Raw genomic sequence first — 19,900 nt, forward strand, 5'->3', positions numbered from 1 at the left:
ACAGTAATAATTAATTTAAGACAACTTTTCATTTTATTTCAAGTGTACCCCTTTGTACATGTTGTATATGATAATACTGCCTGTATCTGTAGTAGATGCTATACTATAAGCATAGATGTTTAAACCCCTATGCTATAATGGAATGATAAATAAAAGAAGGAAAAATATATCAAATTAAATGCATTCAAGAAAAAAAAACTATAAATGTAACAAGAATTATGTGACAAAAAACAACATTTTCTTCACAATACCAAATCCTTAGCAAATCTTTCTAACTTGTTGAAATACCTTAAACACTTTAATGAGTGATGAATGAATGCAGATTGTGACTAGTTATAAAAAAAATATTAGTGAAATGAAAGAACCTTTGTTTGTTTGACTCCATTTTTCCATCTTATGTTTTAAATACCTTTCAGCACTTTTTGGTACATGTATTGTCATTAAGATACAACCACACCTTAAATAAGTTTGAAAGGTAAATTTTCATTGGCTCATGTAATAATTACCAGAACAGGAAGTAGAATTGACATGTTCAGATCCCGTCGACCCAGGATCTGTATTTCAAATTAGATGTCTTTTTAAGTATATTGACCATAGGTATGGACAAACAAAAGGTCAAAGGAACTGTTACTTATCAACCATTAATTACATTTGGAGGAACAACTTCCATTCCAAGTATAAATGAATAATATAATAGGCTTTCATGTTTGTACGTCAAATATGGACAATAAAATTGAGAATGGAAATGGGGAATGTGTCAAAGAGACAACAACCCGACCAAATAAAAAACAACAGCAGAGGGTCACCAACAGGTCTTCAATGTTGCGAGAGATTCCCACACCCGGTGTTTAATATGCAAAAAAAAACAAAAAACAAAAAAAAAAAAGTTTTTAAAAAAGACCTGCCCTCCTTTTCCCCCCTATTATGTAAGTAAAGGACAGTAACCCTAAAACATGATCTGATATCATCATATCCATGTGCCAATGGTAAGCTAACTTAAATAAGCATTAGGCTATAATTAGCCATATGATTAATTGAAGATCAAAACAGGAAAGCTCAATGCAAATCAAAATGTCATGACTTCTTTAAACACTGGGGAATTTTTGAAACAATATTAATCTAGGAAATTTCTTTGAAAGATTTAAATAAGTTTTTAGGTGTTTTACAACATTGTTACATTACATTAGTCCAAGTGTCAGCAAAACCTATTTGAGAACATGTTATTTATATATTTGATCACCAGTTTGTTGCTATATGTTAAAGATATATCCCTACTTTGAAATTCAATTTCTCAAAAGTTATAAACATGCAATTCTGAATACTTGTGATATTCTCTACATAGAAAGATAAAACTGGCCTTTGTATATCCCAATTAGATTTAATTTATAATCTTGAGAGTTTTAATGTATATTTGATGGTTTAGCAGATCTACAAACGTTTACTGGTACATGTATAATGATGTTATGGCTGTGACAACCTTGGTTTTGAGCTTCATCATACAAAAAGGTGTATAAATAATAATTTTGATGAGTACCATTTCACTTAAAATGTTGATAATAGATGTTGATTAAAAACAAATAAAGTGTCATCATGACAATGAAAGATATGTCTATGATGGCTGCATAGGTCTGATTATAAATGTGAATATTGTAATGATTACTGGTCTTCTTTTTATCCTAATTATTTCTTCATCATTTTATTTAACTGTTGTCATTTCACATAAAAGTGGGAAGCCAAGTTAATTTAATAAACATTATTATCGGTGTCATAAATTAAACTTTTTATCTTTCAACTAACTGCAATATTTTGGCTTTATTGAACATAAATATTGTTGTTTTAAAAAAAACCACCATATTTATCTTAATCTGTTCAATCATGTAATAATATAAACAGAAACTAGTGAAAATAAAATAGTTAACCTATCCATCTACCAAGCTTAGTGACAAAAGGCAAGCAGATCTATACTTCTTGCCACAAATAAGTAAAATAACAAACTTATCACTCACTATGGTTGATTTTTACACTTGAAAGGGTTCATTATTACATTAATACTAATTCCTAAATAAATCACATTTGTACCAGAAAATAAACATAGCAATACACATGTAGTACATACACTATATAGCATTCATTTGCACATATTTGATCACTCAATCGTCATTTGTTTTGTTTTGAAACATCAATACATTATATAATTACCTAGGAACATGAACCATTGACAGATTTAATTTGTTATTCCGTTGCTTTATATATACATGAATATGATTTCTGATTCACAAATCAGTAATCTGTGAGTTACAGAATGTAAAAAAAAATAATTTAATATTATTTAACAAAATGGAAGCCATTTCCTCTTACTGATTATTAACACAAGAACAGCCTATCTGATTATGCTTGGCACTGTTCAGAAAACGGAACTTGGTTTACATCATATGACACAGGTTGTCATTAAAATTGTTAGAAAGACATCTAAAGTAAGTTTGGTCAGGGTAGTATCAAGTCATGCAAGTAAATAAGTTCCATAGGGAACATAAGGAATGTGTGAGATACCCAGTAGTTACACCTTAACTCAACTAGATGCCAATGCAATACTGAGAGAATGTAGAGGGGAAGTAATCCATAAAATTCTCTGGCTTTTCCCTTTGTATAAAGAAAGAACATGTTTTTGTTCAACAGTGGTATGCATTAAAAAATTGACAGGTTATATAATTGAAAAGAAAGAATATGGGGTATCAATTCATGTTGTATGGTATATGTTTTAAATGACAAATTGCAAATGTAACATTGCTTTTTATGTTCCTTTAATGTGTCAATGGTCCAAAGTCCTTGATATTACAATGTTTATCAATATATTATAATTTGTAGGATTGGAATAAGAGAAACAGATCTTAGAAAGTGCCCATACAGGGCATGGTCCCAGTGAACTGGGCGATACAACCTATACAATAGTTAGACTGTATATATGTTCAGCTTGACTTGGTGTCTGGTTTTATATTCATTACTTTACACACCCAGCTGCCAATATCAACTTCCATCTCTTCTGATTTCTTAACAAAAGGATGGACCTGTAAAATATGTAAACATTAATAATAGAGTTTATATTCATTACTTTACACACCCAGCTGCCAATATCAACCTCCATCTCTTCTGATTTCTTAACAAAAGGATGGACCTGTAAAATATGTAAACATTAATAATAGAGTTTATATTCATTACTTTACACACCCAGCTGCCAATATCAACCTCCATCTCTTCTGATTTCTTAACAAAAGGATGGACCTGTAAAATATGTAAACATTAATAATAGAGTTTATATTCATTACTTTACACACCCAGCTGCCAATATCAACCTCCATCTCTTCTGATTTCTTAACAAAAGGATGGACCTGTAAAATATGTAAACATTAATAATAGAGTTTATATTCATTACTTTACACACCCAGCTGCCAATATCAACCTCCATCTCTTCTGATTTCTTAACAAAAGGATGGACCTGTAAAATATGTAAACATTAATAATAGATGGTCCATGTAGTGTTAAACTAAGTCACTGAGGAGTTGTGGAACTATAAGGCATAGAAATCAAAACTCATAGTAATAATAGAAAGGACATTTGGAAATGATTTTTGTTTCTGAATTATTCCTCAATAATCCAAAGTAAATAATTAACTAGGAAGGATAACAGACTACAGTTTGCATAGAAACTTAAAGGAAGACAGCCAGATTGATTAATTCGAACTGGAACACAGATTAAACCAAGTCGCTTCATTTAGGTTTAAAAGATGTTTCATGTACTGTTTAAACTAGAATCTCTAAATGATAAACTTATGAAACCAATATATAAAGCCAAGCCTTTCTGCAGTATGCAAATACTGTGATAAAGTTATTTGTTTCTCTGTAAAGAATCAAACTCTGATTGGGTCATAAAAACTTACCATTAATGAAGCTAAATCTGCCCTATCTGATGGGTTCTTCTTTAAACTGAAATTTAAGAAAGATTTTGATATACAATGTACTAAATTATCTTTTTTTTTCACTTAAAATGTTGATTTTAAACAGTTTTCAAATACTATAAATAAAATATCAGTTTAAAAATCGTTATGCTGGTACAATGTATTCAGTTTAATAACTTTTTTTTGCAGTACGCTTAAGATTTGTTTTTGATCTACTGAATGCAATCCGTCAACTTTACTATACGCAAATTGTTGCTAAATAATAAAATGTGTTTTTTTCCCGTTAGTTTTAAATGACCCTGTTTTTTACCTCTTGGCTAAGGTCAAAGGACATTTAAGACTAGAATATAATTCACAAGATCTAATTTTTGTTGCTCTTGCTTTTAAGAGTTATGATATGATTTATCTTCTATAGTTCTGGTCAAAATGCAAAAAAATGTGACAATTGTCATTCCCAGGGAATCATCCTTATAGGGAGTCGACCAACAATTTTAGACATATCAATAATTATTTAGATCTTCCTGTTCGTCATTTTTCCTTTTTAAGTATTTTTCTCTCTTTTCTAGATTACAAGATAATAGACAATTTAAAAAAAATAAGGAAAAATCTTATTTTTAAAAGGCAATTACTCCTATTAGAAGTTGCCTGAAATGTTTTTGGGCTAATGGACAGTACCGGTAGGTATGGCTCAACATTTTGAATATTTCTGCCCACTGTTAAAAAAACATTTAAGAAAGAGTGTTTTCTTAATATCTCAATCCTTCCCTTAAACTTAATAATCTGTGTTCATATCAATGAACAATTTAAGTTTTATCAAACACAATGCTATTCAACTTATTACTAAAAACATACCACTTATCTACAAAATCTATGGCTTCGTCAGAAAACTTTCCTTTTGGCAATGAAGGTGGTGGCTGGAAAGACAATTATATATTGTTATCTATACTAAGACATCTATTATATATTTTTGAATGCAGGAGAATAATAAAAAAAGATTTTCCAATTTACAGACATTCTGTAGATGACCTACAAGATGTTTAACTTGGACTGTATAATTCTATATTCTGTGGATTAATTTTTATCTGTCCGACAGTTGGATAAGAATTTTTGTGGATTTCGTGGGTCCATGTGAACCAAAGTGTTTAACAAATTACAGATTTTCTTTAGGCTTGGATGCAGAGATTGGCCAAACCACAGAATCAATTATTTAAGTAAATGAAAGTTTTCCTTAATCCACCAATATTGGTATACGTGAAAATAATGACTACCCACTGGAAATTTAAAACTCCAATGGCACAAACTACAATTACATTTGAACAAAATCTTGTAGCATTTCATAATTCATTTCAAAAATAGAATGGTAAATAAATAATTTAGGTTAAAGTAAAAATAAATCAAATTATACAAAAATAGGTGCAGTAAAATTTTCAGTGTAATAGGAAAGGTAGTGAGAAAAAACATTAGGAAATCTATGAAAAAGTTTTATCTTTCTTTTACCCATTAATTTTTAAATTTCAGACTTACTACATCTAATCCCATATTTTATATGCTTCAAGGAGTAGGTTTGATAAGGTCCTAAAATACCAAAGATTTCTAGCAACAATTCATGGTTCTTGTCATGAGGGCATAATCAACATCAAATATTTATCAGATCAAAACAATTTTTTGTATTGAAATTAATGATTTAAAATTGGAGGATAAATAAGACCATTACAACACCTAGCCCTTTAATAAGAAACATTACTCGTTTTTTAGTATTCAGATTAAAAGGTACAAATGGACACCAAAGGTGCTCCAAATTCATTGTGATAAAATAAATATTACATAATATAAATAAAATATGTTTATCAACCTTTTAATTGTTATCTATCACCAATATTATTTCCTGATCCAAAATAAAGACTTGGGATACTCTATACATCAATTCAAGCAACTAATATATGTATTATACTTCTTTATACTGCCTTTTATCTTCTTTTTTTTTTAATTCTCTATAATTAACAATACCTGTTATAGCCATAAATTATTTATATTATTTCTGTAGTTTGAGGAAAAATGTTTCATTTTCCATTTTTCATAGTTACTTTCTACCTTAAAAACTGACTTTTTACCTTAAAAAACTGAAACACCTTTCCATACAGAAGATGATTTTAATAGTGTTTATGATCCATAAGCTTCCTTTTTAAAGCCAATACATTGTACAGGAATACAGAGGTGATTGTTTCAAGATGGCTTTTTAGTTACACTGTACTTTCAAAGATTATGTTATATGCATATTTTGTACTCGTTATATATATGTGACAACCATTACTATACCAAATTATACATAACAACAAAATATTTAGAACTGAACACAAATGGGGAGAACAAATAAAATAAAACGATAATTAGAGAGAATTAATACAGTAACACTGAATGGGGAGAGATTTTAAGAAAGACAGGTATGAAAATAAGGCGCTGTAATAATGAGACAGTCATCCATCACAAACTAAAGGACAGTAATGCCAACAATTGCCAATAATTGTTAAGCCCTCAACAATGAGCATTACCCATAACTATAGTCAATTATTGAATGACAAAATGTGTAATCCTTACAGCCAGATTTATACTTAAAATACAAGACAAACAATTAAGGCAGAAAGCTCTCAATGAAAACAACTGGATAACCGTTGACCCCTTATCTGACATTGTTGCAATTAATTTGTATGATACTTTCCAGTAAGATTGAATTTCATTTCCATTAGTTCAGCCATTTCATAATCGCTATAAATCAAGACAATATATTCCAAAGAAAATGAAAAATGGTCTCCAGACTCTGTATAACAATGTGTTGTGCTGCTGCATAAGAAATCCTACTTCACTTTAATTCAGCGATAATGTATTTTGATATTTCTTTTCCTGCCACCTAGGGACATGAGTGATCTCTTAAAATCAAACCTTCAATGGACATGAATTGGAAGTTGGTCATGTCAGTTAAATAGTTTTTCTTATATTTGAATGTTATAAGGTAAACAATAAATCATAAGAATAACATGTAACAACAAATTAAGAATGGCTTATCCATTTTATTTTTGAAGTGTGATTTTTTAGATTACCTGTTGTTAACTACAATTGTCACTTACCTGTGTTCAAACAAAGTTTTGCTTTGCCTTTATAATTATCCACAACTTCTGTGTTGCAATAGTAACATAAAACATCAAAACAAGTTCTAATGGATCTACTTAATAGAGGTATATTAGGAGAAGATGACCATGATAATTTATAATCCTGACCTCTGTTTCCACAGAATGCCAAATATATAAAGCAATGTATATACACTGCTTTATACAAATAAACCAGTACAAACAAGAAAATGACAAAGAAATGAGCAAAATGACCTTTCAAAAGAATCAAAACAAAATGACCTTTCAAAAGAATCAAAATAGACATGACCTTTCAAAAAAATCAAAATAGACATGACCTTTCAAAAGAATCAAAATAGACATGACCTTTCAAAAGAATCAAAATAGACATGACAACAAAAGTTACCGGTAAAAATCTTTCTATAAAAAAAGATATGGTATGAGACAACTAATCACCAAAGATCAAAGGACAAGAATGTGAACAACTAAGTGTTATTACATTGCTTTCAAACAAAGAGCTATATAACAGCCCAACATAAAAATGTGAAACAATTCTAAAGAGGACCTGTCAATAATAGCCTGATTTTTGCTAATTACATTGAAGAAAAACAAATCAGTAATCTTTTCATCCAAAACACCCCAGTAGTTATAAATTCTGTATTTAATTTTATTCCCCTTTTCTCCTATATTGTTTAAACTAAAATCATCAGGACCAGATGGATGACAGCCTTGAAATTAATAAGATTGAATAAAACTCAAAGATTCCCACCTAAGTATTCAGTCATTTTTAAAAACACCATCTTCAGAAAACTAATTCTAAGATACTACAAAACTCCATCATATATTTCCCATTTCTCTCACACTGTTAATTCCGTTACTATGATGCTCAGCTTCTGTTTAAGTTTCATCCAAAAAACTTTATATAGTGAAAGGAACTGTTGATTGGTCATCCAGTTATATCTGTAGATAAAACATTTTAGGGAGGGTTTTAATAACTAAAGGGGTAACTATCATCAAATGAACTCGGAAATGTAAAACAAAACAGAAAGTTCTATGGTTGCATGTTGACAAAAAAATGAATTCAAGCGACATAACTAAAATGAAAACAGAGGCCAAAGCAACATGAACATAATTACACCTTGTTAGCACTAGTCCGCTGCTACTCTACCTCTGCGTTTACCGTTAGTCTTAACATACCTCATTTACTATGTATTCTAAAAGCTCAAATATGGCCATTGGCCGAGGCCCATCACTGCCAGGCGGTGTGGGGAAGTTAAAACTATTTCGGTTTGTTCCTAAAATGCATAGAATGAAAAACACAAAAATAAAACAAAAAATAAGAACATGTATGATAACAAAAAAACTGTTTACTAAAAGCAGATAGTTATTAGTAGATTGTAAAGCAAACATCCAATCATCAAAGCGCCATAAACACTGATTTCAATATAGACGATGCAAAGAGTTATCTCCCCTGAAAGAAACAACAAAATAGTGCATGCTGGGATCAGATTTGGGAAATAATAATTTACAAATCGGTGTAATTCAGTTGTGTGGATTTTTTTGTATCAGATAAAAATAATTACATCAAAATTTTCAATATGTTTTGGTAAAATAAAATTGTATTACTTGATATTGAAGTCATTGACCCCAGCACTAGATATAAACAACCTGGAAATAATGTTTTAAAAATAAATTATACAAATGAATTTACAATATATAGACATAAACTGAAGAGTTCTCCTTAAATTTAATCCTATATTTCTGCTGTGAAAAAATGAGATGAATGGCATCTAAGATTGTAACTGTATAACTTCTTTTTTTTTCAATGAAAATATTTTTAATTTTTCACTGTAATTTTAACTTTATAATATATTCCAAATAAAATTCATCTTTTAAGATTTTAAAAAATGTTTTCCTTTAAAAAAAAATTACAGATTCGAAAATAGAGATTAAATAAAAGATGACCTGTTATAAAATGTTGAGACAACTGACAGTTTGAAAAATAATTAAAATGAGCTCTAAACCAAGATGCTTTTATCTTTATAGAAATTTGAAATTAACATTTAATTGTAACCATATATCCATAGTTATAATAATAAACAAGGTGATTCTGCAAAATAAAACAAATAATATAATAAATAAACAAAATAAACCAGCAACAGTGAAATAATAATTGTCAGAAATAAACCATAAATATATATATATATTGAATAAATATAAAGGTAATGTAATATTTGAACTCAGAGGCAAAAACTTAATTCAAAGGTGATAAATAAAACTTAATTCAACCAAATATTCATGAAAATTATTAAAAGAATGAATACTCTTAATTCAGGCAAACATTTTCATAAATGAAAAATTAAAATAAAGAGTTCAAAAATCTGACATTTTTACCTCTGTGAACACAAACAAAATGGCTGACATATATAATTGGATGTTAAACAGGGGAGATAACTCACACAGCCTGTGGACATGTTTACCTCATTTACAATATATTCTAGTAGTTCAAATATTGCCATAGGTAATGGACCTTCACCTGTTACAACCTGAAAATCTCCTGGACAAGCTGAAAGTCACCATAATGTTACACCATAATTAATATACTTTTAAGTGTTATCCATATTTCTTATTGTTTTTAAAATAATATTACTGTAAAACATTTCAAAAACTTTCTTTATCTAGTTAGAGTTAACTAAAAGATATAAAGTAATAAAATACTTAATCATATTAACTGTTTTCAGAGATATATTCCCCCCCCCCCCCATATAAATCAAAACTCTTTGACACAGATATGTCTCCCCTGTATAAAACAAAATAAAAAAATGTAACTTTTTTTATGTTGCAAACACCAGAAATGGCATGCCAAGTCTAGCTTCCAGTACACTGTTAAAATACACAATAATGTGTACTGTAAACCAATTTATTTTTGTGGATACTTAATTTCATGTTTGACCCTTTCTAGACCACTTTGTGGCTATTTAATTTCCCGATTTTCTGACTTACTTGATGAAGTTTAACAATGAATTATCCAAGCTTTACATATTTGTGATGATTTATATTCACCTTAATTTTCTACTTGCGAAAGTGTCCTTTTTTTAGTCGCGAAAATTAATGGTGTAAATAAGTTAGGTTACAGTATTTAACCCAAAATGGATTGGTTGCTTTGACAAATCACCCATTTAACAAATTTTAACAGCGTTCAACTTATCCAATGCTGCAAGGGCTCCTTACTGAGAGTGCTTCCCAAAGTTTATTGCATTAAGGCACCACAAGGCTGTAATATTTCAATCCAAATGCTATTAAACATCAGTTTATTATTATTTCTATTTTCAATATTGGTTCAACCTGGATCTTAAAAGGTTCAGAAATAAGATGTGCTTGGATTGTGTTTGTTAGGATTCCTTCCAAACTTCTTATATATTATGACTGACATCATAAGCAAGAAACGATACACAGTGCATCACTTAGACAAGTCAACAGCAAGTGTATAATGGTGTCCACAATTTCTCAGGAAATCAACCATCCCATATGAGCATTTTTTAGGGAATCCAATTTAATTCTTTAATCATTCTTAGAATCTTGGTTAACTATTAACAGTTTACAAAAAGTTGACTAATAATATGATTTGAAGTAGTATACTATACATGTAAATGTTTTCTTTTTTTGCAATAGCAGTTTATTAAACTTAAATGAAAACTGATAAATGACCTTTTACATTGACCTTTGAGACATTCAATTCATATCACCATTTTAAAGAATTGATGTCTGCGAGACCTACCTACTAATGGTTTTCCTGTTTTTGTTGCCTCTAAATGTTCCTCCATGGCTTTATCACCAAATATACTGGCCAGGTCCTTAGAATCAGGGGGTGGGATAGGGTAACGCCCTATAGCCATTTCTACTATGGACAAACCCATACTCCATATATCAGATTGTACTGAGTAGTGTGTGCCTTGTAATCTCTCTGGCTGTTAAAAAAAAATATATATATTTCTGTTAGATGGCTTTTAGATTATTATTTTTTTTAATTTTGGAAATGAGTAAAATTATTTATTTCAGAAAGAAGCTTCAATTTTTTGATGGCCAACGCAGCAGTTGTTAAATCTGAAGAAAGTATGATTTTAACTAGTCAATAAATAGAATATTCATGTGAGAGCATAGAGCAATGGTCTGCATCATCAACGTGATTTACAGAAAGAAAGTAAAATTTAACTTTTGTCGTCTACTACAAATAAAAATGTTTAATGAAGCCTTTTAAACTATGGATATTTTTTTTTTTCAGATTAATGCATCCAAATAATGGATATTTTGAAATTATTATCATACAGGTTTAATTGAAAATTGACCATCAGCTAAATTATAAGAATAATGTGCATTGACTATGATAAAAAAAAAAAGTAGACCATGTTAAAAAGCTAGTCGATGTTAAACATAACATTATTCTATGACTATATCAGATATTTTAAAAAACTTTTCCCAACAGAGATTTACATATCTTAATTATTTTATGTTGTTAATCTTGCTGTCTTTATTAAAGTAATTTTTCCATTTTTCCCTACAGGAAATAATATTTATAAATATCAATATTTCTCAAAAGTGATAAATTATTTTGCCAGATGATTTAGTTATTACTTATTTGTTGAACATATTGAAAAATATAATAAGTTTATAACAGTAGTTTATAAAATATGTTTTTCAAGGTATCTTTTTTTTTATATCTACAGAAGTCAAAAATTGTACTTGAGAAAGACAAAAAAAATTTTCATTGATATCCAAGATTTATGAAACTTTCTTGTTTTCAAATTTGAAAGGTTTTCATTCATATTTGGAACCCATGTTTAATTCTTCTTTTGAAAAATAGTAGCTTACTTCTGATGCAATTAACTCAAAGAACTAGACATAAGAATAACCACTTACAGACATATAAGATCTTGTTCCTACAAACGAATTAGCCATGGAATCTATCAACTGTCCACTCACACCAAAATCACAAATCTTTATTTCACCTCTTCCATTTACTAGAATATTAGATGGTTTAACATCTGGAATAGAAAGCAAACTGATATATAGCTAGTGATCTCTATTCATAGCAATATCTAAAATTAATTCAAGGTTTTTTCCTACAGACTAACACATTCAATAGTTGTCAATTTTTGCCTTACATCATATTTGCTTTTCATTAATTGCTGTGTACATAAAATGAGGCTGTTATTATTCTTGTTCTAATTGTTTTACATGTTTGGGCCTTTTACAGCTTACTTACTAGATGTGGAATTGGTAATGCTCATTGACCTACAGTTGTTAATTCTTCTTTATTTGGTCTCTGGTGGAAAGTCATCTCATGGGCAATCATACCAGTATTATTTATATTAACATATATATGCATGTGTTTGCTCTACTTAGAAAGAGGATGAATGCCCTTGGGTTATGATTTAAGATAATAAACGCAGGACCATGTTTGATACTGAGATATAGCCTACATACAATGATGCCCTTGTCTTTAAATGAACATAGTGTCCCAAGTCGGGAGCCTACAATTCAGTGGTTGTCGTTTGTTTTTGTGTTATATATTTGTTTTTCATCCTTTTTTTTGTACATGAATTAGGTCATTAGTTTTTCGTTTGAATTGTTTTACATTGTTATTACAGGGCTTTTTATAGCTGACTATGAGGTAAAGGCTTTGCTCATTGTTGAAGGCTGTATGTTGACCTATAATTGTTAATCTCTGTGTCATTTGGTCTCTTGTGGAGAGTTGTCTCATTGGCAATCATACCACATCTTCTTTTTTTATATATAGTTGCTACTTATCAAGAAAGACTGAACTATTCCTCATCTATCATTCAAAAAGAAATGTAAATCACTTACCTCTATGCATAATTTGATGCTTTTCTCTAAGATATGTTAGACCTTTTAAAACCTGAAAGCAAAGAAATGCAAAAATATATAAATGATTAGAAACAAACTGATTCATATATCTTTTTGTTCAGTATTTTACCAAATGCTCACTTATTTGAATATTTTGGCTAGTGTCTCAATATCTCTTCTTTCTCATTGTTTAATTTGTTGGCTTTTTTCGAAAACTTATGTTTTATGCCCTTGTTCAATGTTACAATGAAGTTTTGATTATCTTTCTGAATCAAGCAAAAGAAGAAAACCAAGTTTTTTAGATTTCAACCAATATAATGTTTTGTGCATGTAACAAGTGTCATGTTTATGATTTGCAGGACCTATGTACATTTTTGTAAATGATATACAGCTATACAAACACTTTTATTTCAAGGGTAACTGAAAATTCCTTTTAATATAGAAAATCTGTGAGTCATCCACGGACTACCAGTAGGTGTGTTGCCTGCAATCTCAAAAATAACACAAGCAGAAAGGGACAAGGCATTGTCTTAGTATGAGCAATTTTGATCAAAATTATAAATATAGCAAGAGCAGAGCAGAACTGTCATGTACTTCACAGAAGAATCTAAGCAAGTTGGTTTGCTTTCTGTCAAGCTGTATTCAAGGCATTGCAGATTAAGACAGTGTGACGAGGACAACAAAGACAACACAGATAACATGGACAAAGATGCAAGAAGAAGGAAGTAATCCTTATGTGTTCATGTTCTTAGCTCAAAAGACTCAGTGACACAATATATAATAAAATCTTACAGCTACTGTTACTTTTCCAAGTATAGGTTCTGGTATTCTACCAGCTTTCTTTAATATCAAATCTAATGAACCACCATCCTAAAAAATAGAATTAATTCATTGCTAAAATGATAGATAACTAGTTTGTAAAAAATACATTGCATGCATTAAATAATACAAAATGAAACGTATCCCTACAAAAGCTACTTCTTGGATCCGTATATAGAACTTAAAATAACCAATCAAGCATTAATTAAATATCAGTCATGCTGATCCAAATATTTTAGAATTAATTGTGTAAGTTTAATCATACACCACAGTAGATGTCTTCAATACATTTTTGTACAAGCATACATGTAAGTATGAAATAAAAAAACAACTCTTTTATAATTAACAAAATTACTGAGCTGTATCTCTTAAATATTACTGTGTGCATTGATGTCTTTCTGAAATTTGAAATCTCTCTAGATAACCCCAGTAACTTACCATATATTCCATACAAATACTGATTTCTCCATCACTGTAAAATGCACCGTAGAAACCAACAATAAATGGTGAATTACACTCATGTAAAACTTTTAGCTCTCGAATTATTTGTATTCTAACTGCTGGCTTGATTTCTAGATGAATTAACTACAAGAAAACATAATTCAATATCATTAAATACTGCTATATCCTTTTCTGCATTTTTATTGGTTTCAGATTATTTTAATACTTGTACATACATGTACCAGTAATAGGATATAGCCTTTAGGTAGATTTTGTTACATACACTGTACATATACCTACAAAACATTTAAAAAAAAATCATTTTAGAACTGTGATTAAGAAAACATAAAAGCGCAGTCATATCTCTCCCTAGTCAGAACACTTGGAAATTTAAAGCAGAAGGAAATAACAGATCATACCAAACCATAATCAGATGTTTAAGAATTTATCTATATTTTTATGTTAAAATCTGACATTTCAAAGGTTTAACCATTCTGATAATTCTAGTCATGACAGGATATTGTGTGATACTGGTATTTCTTACCTAATACATGTAATAAGACCCAATTAGTGTACAGAAATGTATTAATCTGGACCTTTTTAGTCAGGAAAAGACTTAATTAGATGCTAAGAACCCCTAAATCTAAATATATAGCACTGATAGTTCATTATCAGATTAAAAACCAAAATTAGAAGTCCATAATCATTGAACCAACTATGTTCAGACAAACAGCTGTAAAACTTGGAATCTAACCCATGCCTTAGAATCTGGGTCAAATGGTACTTTTGAACAACAATTTGTAATAATGATCAGCTTTCAATAGTTTTTTACACACATCCTTACCTTTCTAGCCATTATTAAGCTTGATGGGATGTGTCTAACTTTAAGTACTACTCCTCCATTTCCAGCCCCTAATTCTCCAAGTTTGTCAAAGTCATCAGGAGTTAATTCCCCTACTTGCTGTTTCTGGGTAAGAAACATTTCTAATCTCTCTCTTTGCTGTGTGTTTATATCAAGTTCTTTAAGCTTTAAAGCAAGTGCTTCCATACTTGCTGTACCTGTGTTTGTTGGTTTTCTTTAAAAAAACATTTACATGATATCAAATCATGATGATAAAAATCACTGAATAGAAGATACGAACCAGATGCTCCGCAGGGCACAGCTTTATACAACCACAGAGGTTGAACCCTGAACAGTTGGGGAAAGTATGGACACAGCATTCAAGCTGGATTCAGCTCTAAATTTGGATTGTTATTAAATAGTTGACATAGCATAGGTTTCTGACACAGAATGAATGTGGTCTAATAAACTTAAAATTCATTTTTTGCCTTTGAGCAATTCACTATGCTGTTGAATATTAATCCTCTCAAAAAAATGTTTGAAGAAATTTTCTTTTTATTTATGAAATCTGAAATGAGAAAGATTGCCCCCCCCCCCCAATTTTTTTTCACATCCCCCTTTCCCTTATTCCAAATAATCCAAAACTGATCTCAATTCAAATTACTAATGGAATTTGCAACAATAACTACTCATTTACATACATCATTAATTATTAAAATGTAAAAAAAAGTGCTTGTTATCACTGAATGGTAAAGATTGTTTTAATTTATCATATGGTAGTAAAAGTGAATATACATTGTATATTGAATAAAACAATGATTTAAGTTGATTCAACTACTATTCTGTGCAAAGAAAGATAACTCCAATTGAATTTCTTGCTATTGTGCAATATTGTGCAATTAGATATTTCTTGCTATTGCACAATACTGTGCAATTGAAAATACTTGTTATTGCACAATACTGTGCAATTGAAGATTTCTTGCTATTTCGAAATACTGTGCAATTGAAAATTTCTTGCTATTGCACAATACTGTGCAATTGAAGATTTCTTGCTATTGCTGAATACTGTGCAATTAAAAATTTCTTGCTATTGCACAATACTTAATATAATAATTTTGGATCCTGATTTGGACCAACTTGAAAACTGGGCCCATAATCAAAAATCTAAGTGCATGTTTAGATTCAGCATATCAAAGAAGCCCAAGAATTCAATTTTTGTTAAAATCAAACTTAGTTTAATTTTGGACCCTTTGGACTTTAATGTAGACCAACTTGAAAACAGGACCAAAAATTAAGAATCTACATACACAGTTAGATTTGGCATATCAAAGAACCCCAATTATTCAATTTTTTATGAAATCAAACGAAGTTTAATTTTGGACCACAATTTGGACCAACTTGAAAGCTGGGCCAATAATAAAAACTCTAAGTACATTTTTAGATTCAGCATATCAAAGAACCCCAAGGATTCAATTTTTGTTAAAATCAAACTAAGTTTAATTTTGGACCCTTTGGACCTTAATGTAGACCAATTTGAAAACTGGACCAATAATTAGGAATCTACATACACAGTTAGATTCGGAATATCAAAGAACCCCAATTGTTCAATTTTGGATGAAATCAAACAAAGTTTAATTTTGGACCCTTTGGGCCCCTTATTCCTAAACTGTTGGGACCAAAACTCCCAAAATCAATCCCAACCTTCCTTTTATTGTCATAAACCTTGTGTTTAAAAAAATGCTTATTTGGGCCCCTTTTTGGCCCCTAATTCCTAAACTGTTGGGATCTCAACTCCCAAAATCAATCCCAACCTTCCTTCTGTGTTGATAAATCTTGTGTTTAAATTTCAATGATTTCTATTTACTTATACTAAAGTTATTGTGCAAAAACCAAAATAATGCTTAATTGGCCCTTTTTTGGCCCCTAATTCCTAAACAGTTGGAACCAAAACACCCAAAATCAATACCAACCTTCCTTTTGTGGTCATAAACTTTGTGTCAAAATATCATTGATTTCTATTAACTTAAACTAAAGTTATAGCGTGAAAACCTAGAAAATGCTTATTTGGGCCCTTTTGGTCCCTAATTCCTAAACTGTTGGGACCAAAACTTCCAAAATCAATCCGAAAACCAAAAGTATTCGGACGACGATGACTACAACAACACCAGCGTGATACCAATATACGACCAAAAAATTTTCAATTTTTGCAGTTGTATAAAAATTTGGTGCATAATAATAATATTGTATAAATTATGAATAGAAGCAAATACCTTGTGTAATGATGTGTAATTCCTGCTACAATACAATTTTGTACAATCTGAATCATGAAAATAGATTCATAAATTTGAAAATACTTTTGTATTCAAATTAACCATGTTAACAATTGTTATTCTATTCCCTTATTCAGACACAGGGCCTATCAGGACAACCACATACCTGTGTTTTTTTGGACCTTATGGAAATATTTTCTCTTAATGCCTTTTAGTTTAAGTGCCATTTTTTATTATGTAAAACATGTACAAAAACATGTAAAGAACTGTTTTGTAAAATCAGATTTTTGTTGTCTGTTTAAATAAACATGTTAAATAAAATACATTTCAAGTCTGAGATTTTATTTTTTTTTACAAATGAGGGGTCCACTTCGGTAGTCCAAATTGAACACATTGGGCGATCATTTATATGCAATCAGTCTTTTAGTATTCTGATTCTAATTTCCTTGGTCGTCATGTGGATTTATCACCGAAATCATAATGTCCTTTTTTTTAACTTACCTGCTTTAATAAATTATTTTCAAGTTATAACATACTTACAGTGTACAATGTAATATTATTTATAAATCAACGTTTAAAAGTCACAAATATGTATTAAAAAGTAAAATTTCATGTGTCATTGGTGTTACCCCCATTGTTGTGGCGTTTGAAGATTATACATGTATATCTACACGGTAGGCTGTGTCATGGAAGTCAGTTTTAATTGGTAGAGAAAAACCTAGCCCATGTGGAACCACAACCTTCTGCAAGAACACTGGTTATTCAAATGGCACTGTCTGCACGTACCAGCATGAGGGTACATGTAGCCAAATTGGCCTTCGTAGGCTACGCATACCTGCCTCTGGTTTTATAATTTAATGTCATTAGATCAGGAATAAAATGTGAAATATCCCCAGAAATTATCACAATAAGTGAAAAATTTATTTCTCACAGATTTTAAGATTTGAAATGACAAAATTTCGATAATGATTGAAAAGATGAATGCCGATTTTATTTAACTACATCCCTATTACACTTTTGTAGAAATGATCCTGGTTAATTTTTGAATATTTATTTATTTAGATGAGAATCAAATTGAAAAGGAATTACAAACAAGTAAAAAAACAGAAACAAAATAAGGTCATTTTAACCTATATTAGCTGCGGAACTGTAGCCACAGTTCAGGTCTGCAAATAGTAAAAAAATAACATAAGGACCTAAGAGCTACAGTTCAGCAGTTAAACCTATATACGAAGACCTGAAATATTTCAGGTGGAACAGTAGAATTAGCAAATGATAAATCCAGAGTCCTGAATGGATAAATTATCAAATGCGTCTAGTTTTAGACATATTGAATTTTATCGTATTACATTAAATTGTGTATATATACACTCAAAATTAATTTTTAGTCATTTAAGATATTTTAAATTTTTCGTTTCTGTTTCAAATTTTATAAGAAATAATTTTCACCATTGTTTTCCCTCAAATTTTAACATTCAGTATAATTTTATTCTTTTATAGTGCATTTACATTTAATACAAATCAAGATATATTATTTGCAATTATCTTCACTGAATTCACAAAATCAGGAAATAACTGACAATTTTTGTGCATCTTTTGCGTTCCATCATTGTCCATTCCTGATCATATATATTAGACATTATTTTATTAAACCAATCATGGGCCTTTGTCGGGCAAGATACAAAAACATCATACAATGATTATATAAACATTAGTGAAATACACAATATTATAAGTAATACACAAATAATAAATTGATAATATGAGCAATGTAGGATATAATTAAGGTAAGAGGCATTGGGTGCAATGAGGTCGATTTAATATTAAAAGAATATGATATAAAGTTTATTAATACTGAAACAAAAAGTAAAAATAGAACCAGGAATATAGTATCTCATTCTGCAGTAGTTCTCCTCATGACAGTCATGATCATATGACAGTCTGGGCTTAACATAAAATCGGTTGCTGATACATGTAACCTACAAAGTCCAATTTGGCTACGTGTACCCAATGCGGGTACATACAGACACTGCCTGTTCATATAAGCTCACAGACAAACACCCCTTGATTCGAGTGGAATGTTGACAAGATATGTATCACTGTACATGAACTACTAGATCCCAGGAGGGTCTTTTGAGATTTATATGAAAAGAAGTTATGTAACAAAATAAAATATTTCTTGAGTAACAGGTTAAGTAACTAAACATACTCAGCATCAACGGTTGGCACTGCAACCGGAGGAGGGGGTGTCGGTGCCGGCACGGCAACTGGTGGCATGCCATCGCCCGATGTTGACGGAAGTCGAAGCCCTTTCTTGTTTGGCATATTTTAAATGTTTGCAATTATGGTTTACAGTTTAAATAAGCTGAAATGGTCAATGAGCTCAGAAATCAAATGCATTTATATTGCCCATTGATTATGTCTATTTAAAATGCGTGAATATCAGTTCTGTCAGTTCGATCGATTCAATAATAATTTCTTGACAGGAAGTTACGCACGAGCACCTGCTTTAGTATTTTACAGTCACATCCACGTTTAAACAACGTCACCAGTGAATCATTAATTTTACCACAAAAAATGAAAAATTAAA

The 19,900-nt window shown here is 30.1% G+C and overlaps 1 protein-coding gene across 1 annotated transcript; it reads right to left on the minus strand.

The window, feature by feature from the left end:
- Positions 1-1,840: 1,840 nt before the first annotated feature.
- On the minus strand, positions 1,841-19,816 carry LOC139520567 (dual specificity mitogen-activated protein kinase kinase 1-like). The gene is made up of 11 exons (XM_071313360.1): positions 19,520-19,816; positions 15,044-15,275; positions 14,197-14,343; positions 13,732-13,809; positions 12,940-12,991; positions 11,992-12,116; positions 10,853-11,042; positions 8,272-8,369; positions 4,805-4,866; positions 3,935-3,980; positions 1,841-3,065 (listed from the first exon to the last, which is right to left on the minus strand). The coding sequence occupies exons 1-11, from the start codon at positions 19,633-19,635 to the stop codon at positions 2,967-2,969; spliced, it is 1,245 nt and encodes a 414-aa protein (XP_071169461.1). The 5' UTR covers positions 19,636-19,816; the 3' UTR covers positions 1,841-2,966.
- Positions 19,817-19,900: the final 84 nt, after the last annotated feature.

Source organism: Mytilus edulis, chromosome 4 (assembly GCF_963676685.1).
Source record: "Mytilus edulis chromosome 4, xbMytEdul2.2, whole genome shotgun sequence".
NCBI classification, from domain to species: Eukaryota; Metazoa; Mollusca; class Bivalvia; order Mytilida; family Mytilidae; genus Mytilus; species Mytilus edulis.

Coding starts and splice junctions, on each gene's coding strand:
- LOC139520567 (XM_071313360.1), bottom strand. CDS start 19,635: ATGCCAAACAAGAAAGGGCTTCGACTTCCGTCAACATCGGGCGATGGC. Junction 12,117..12,939: donor GCATCAAATTATGCATAGAG/GTAAGTGATTTA, acceptor TTTCTATTCCAG/ATGTTAAACCATCTAATATT. Junction 3,066..3,934: donor CAGATTTAGCTTCATTAATG/GTAAGTTTTTAT, acceptor CATATTTTACAG/GTCCATCCTTTTGTTAAGAA.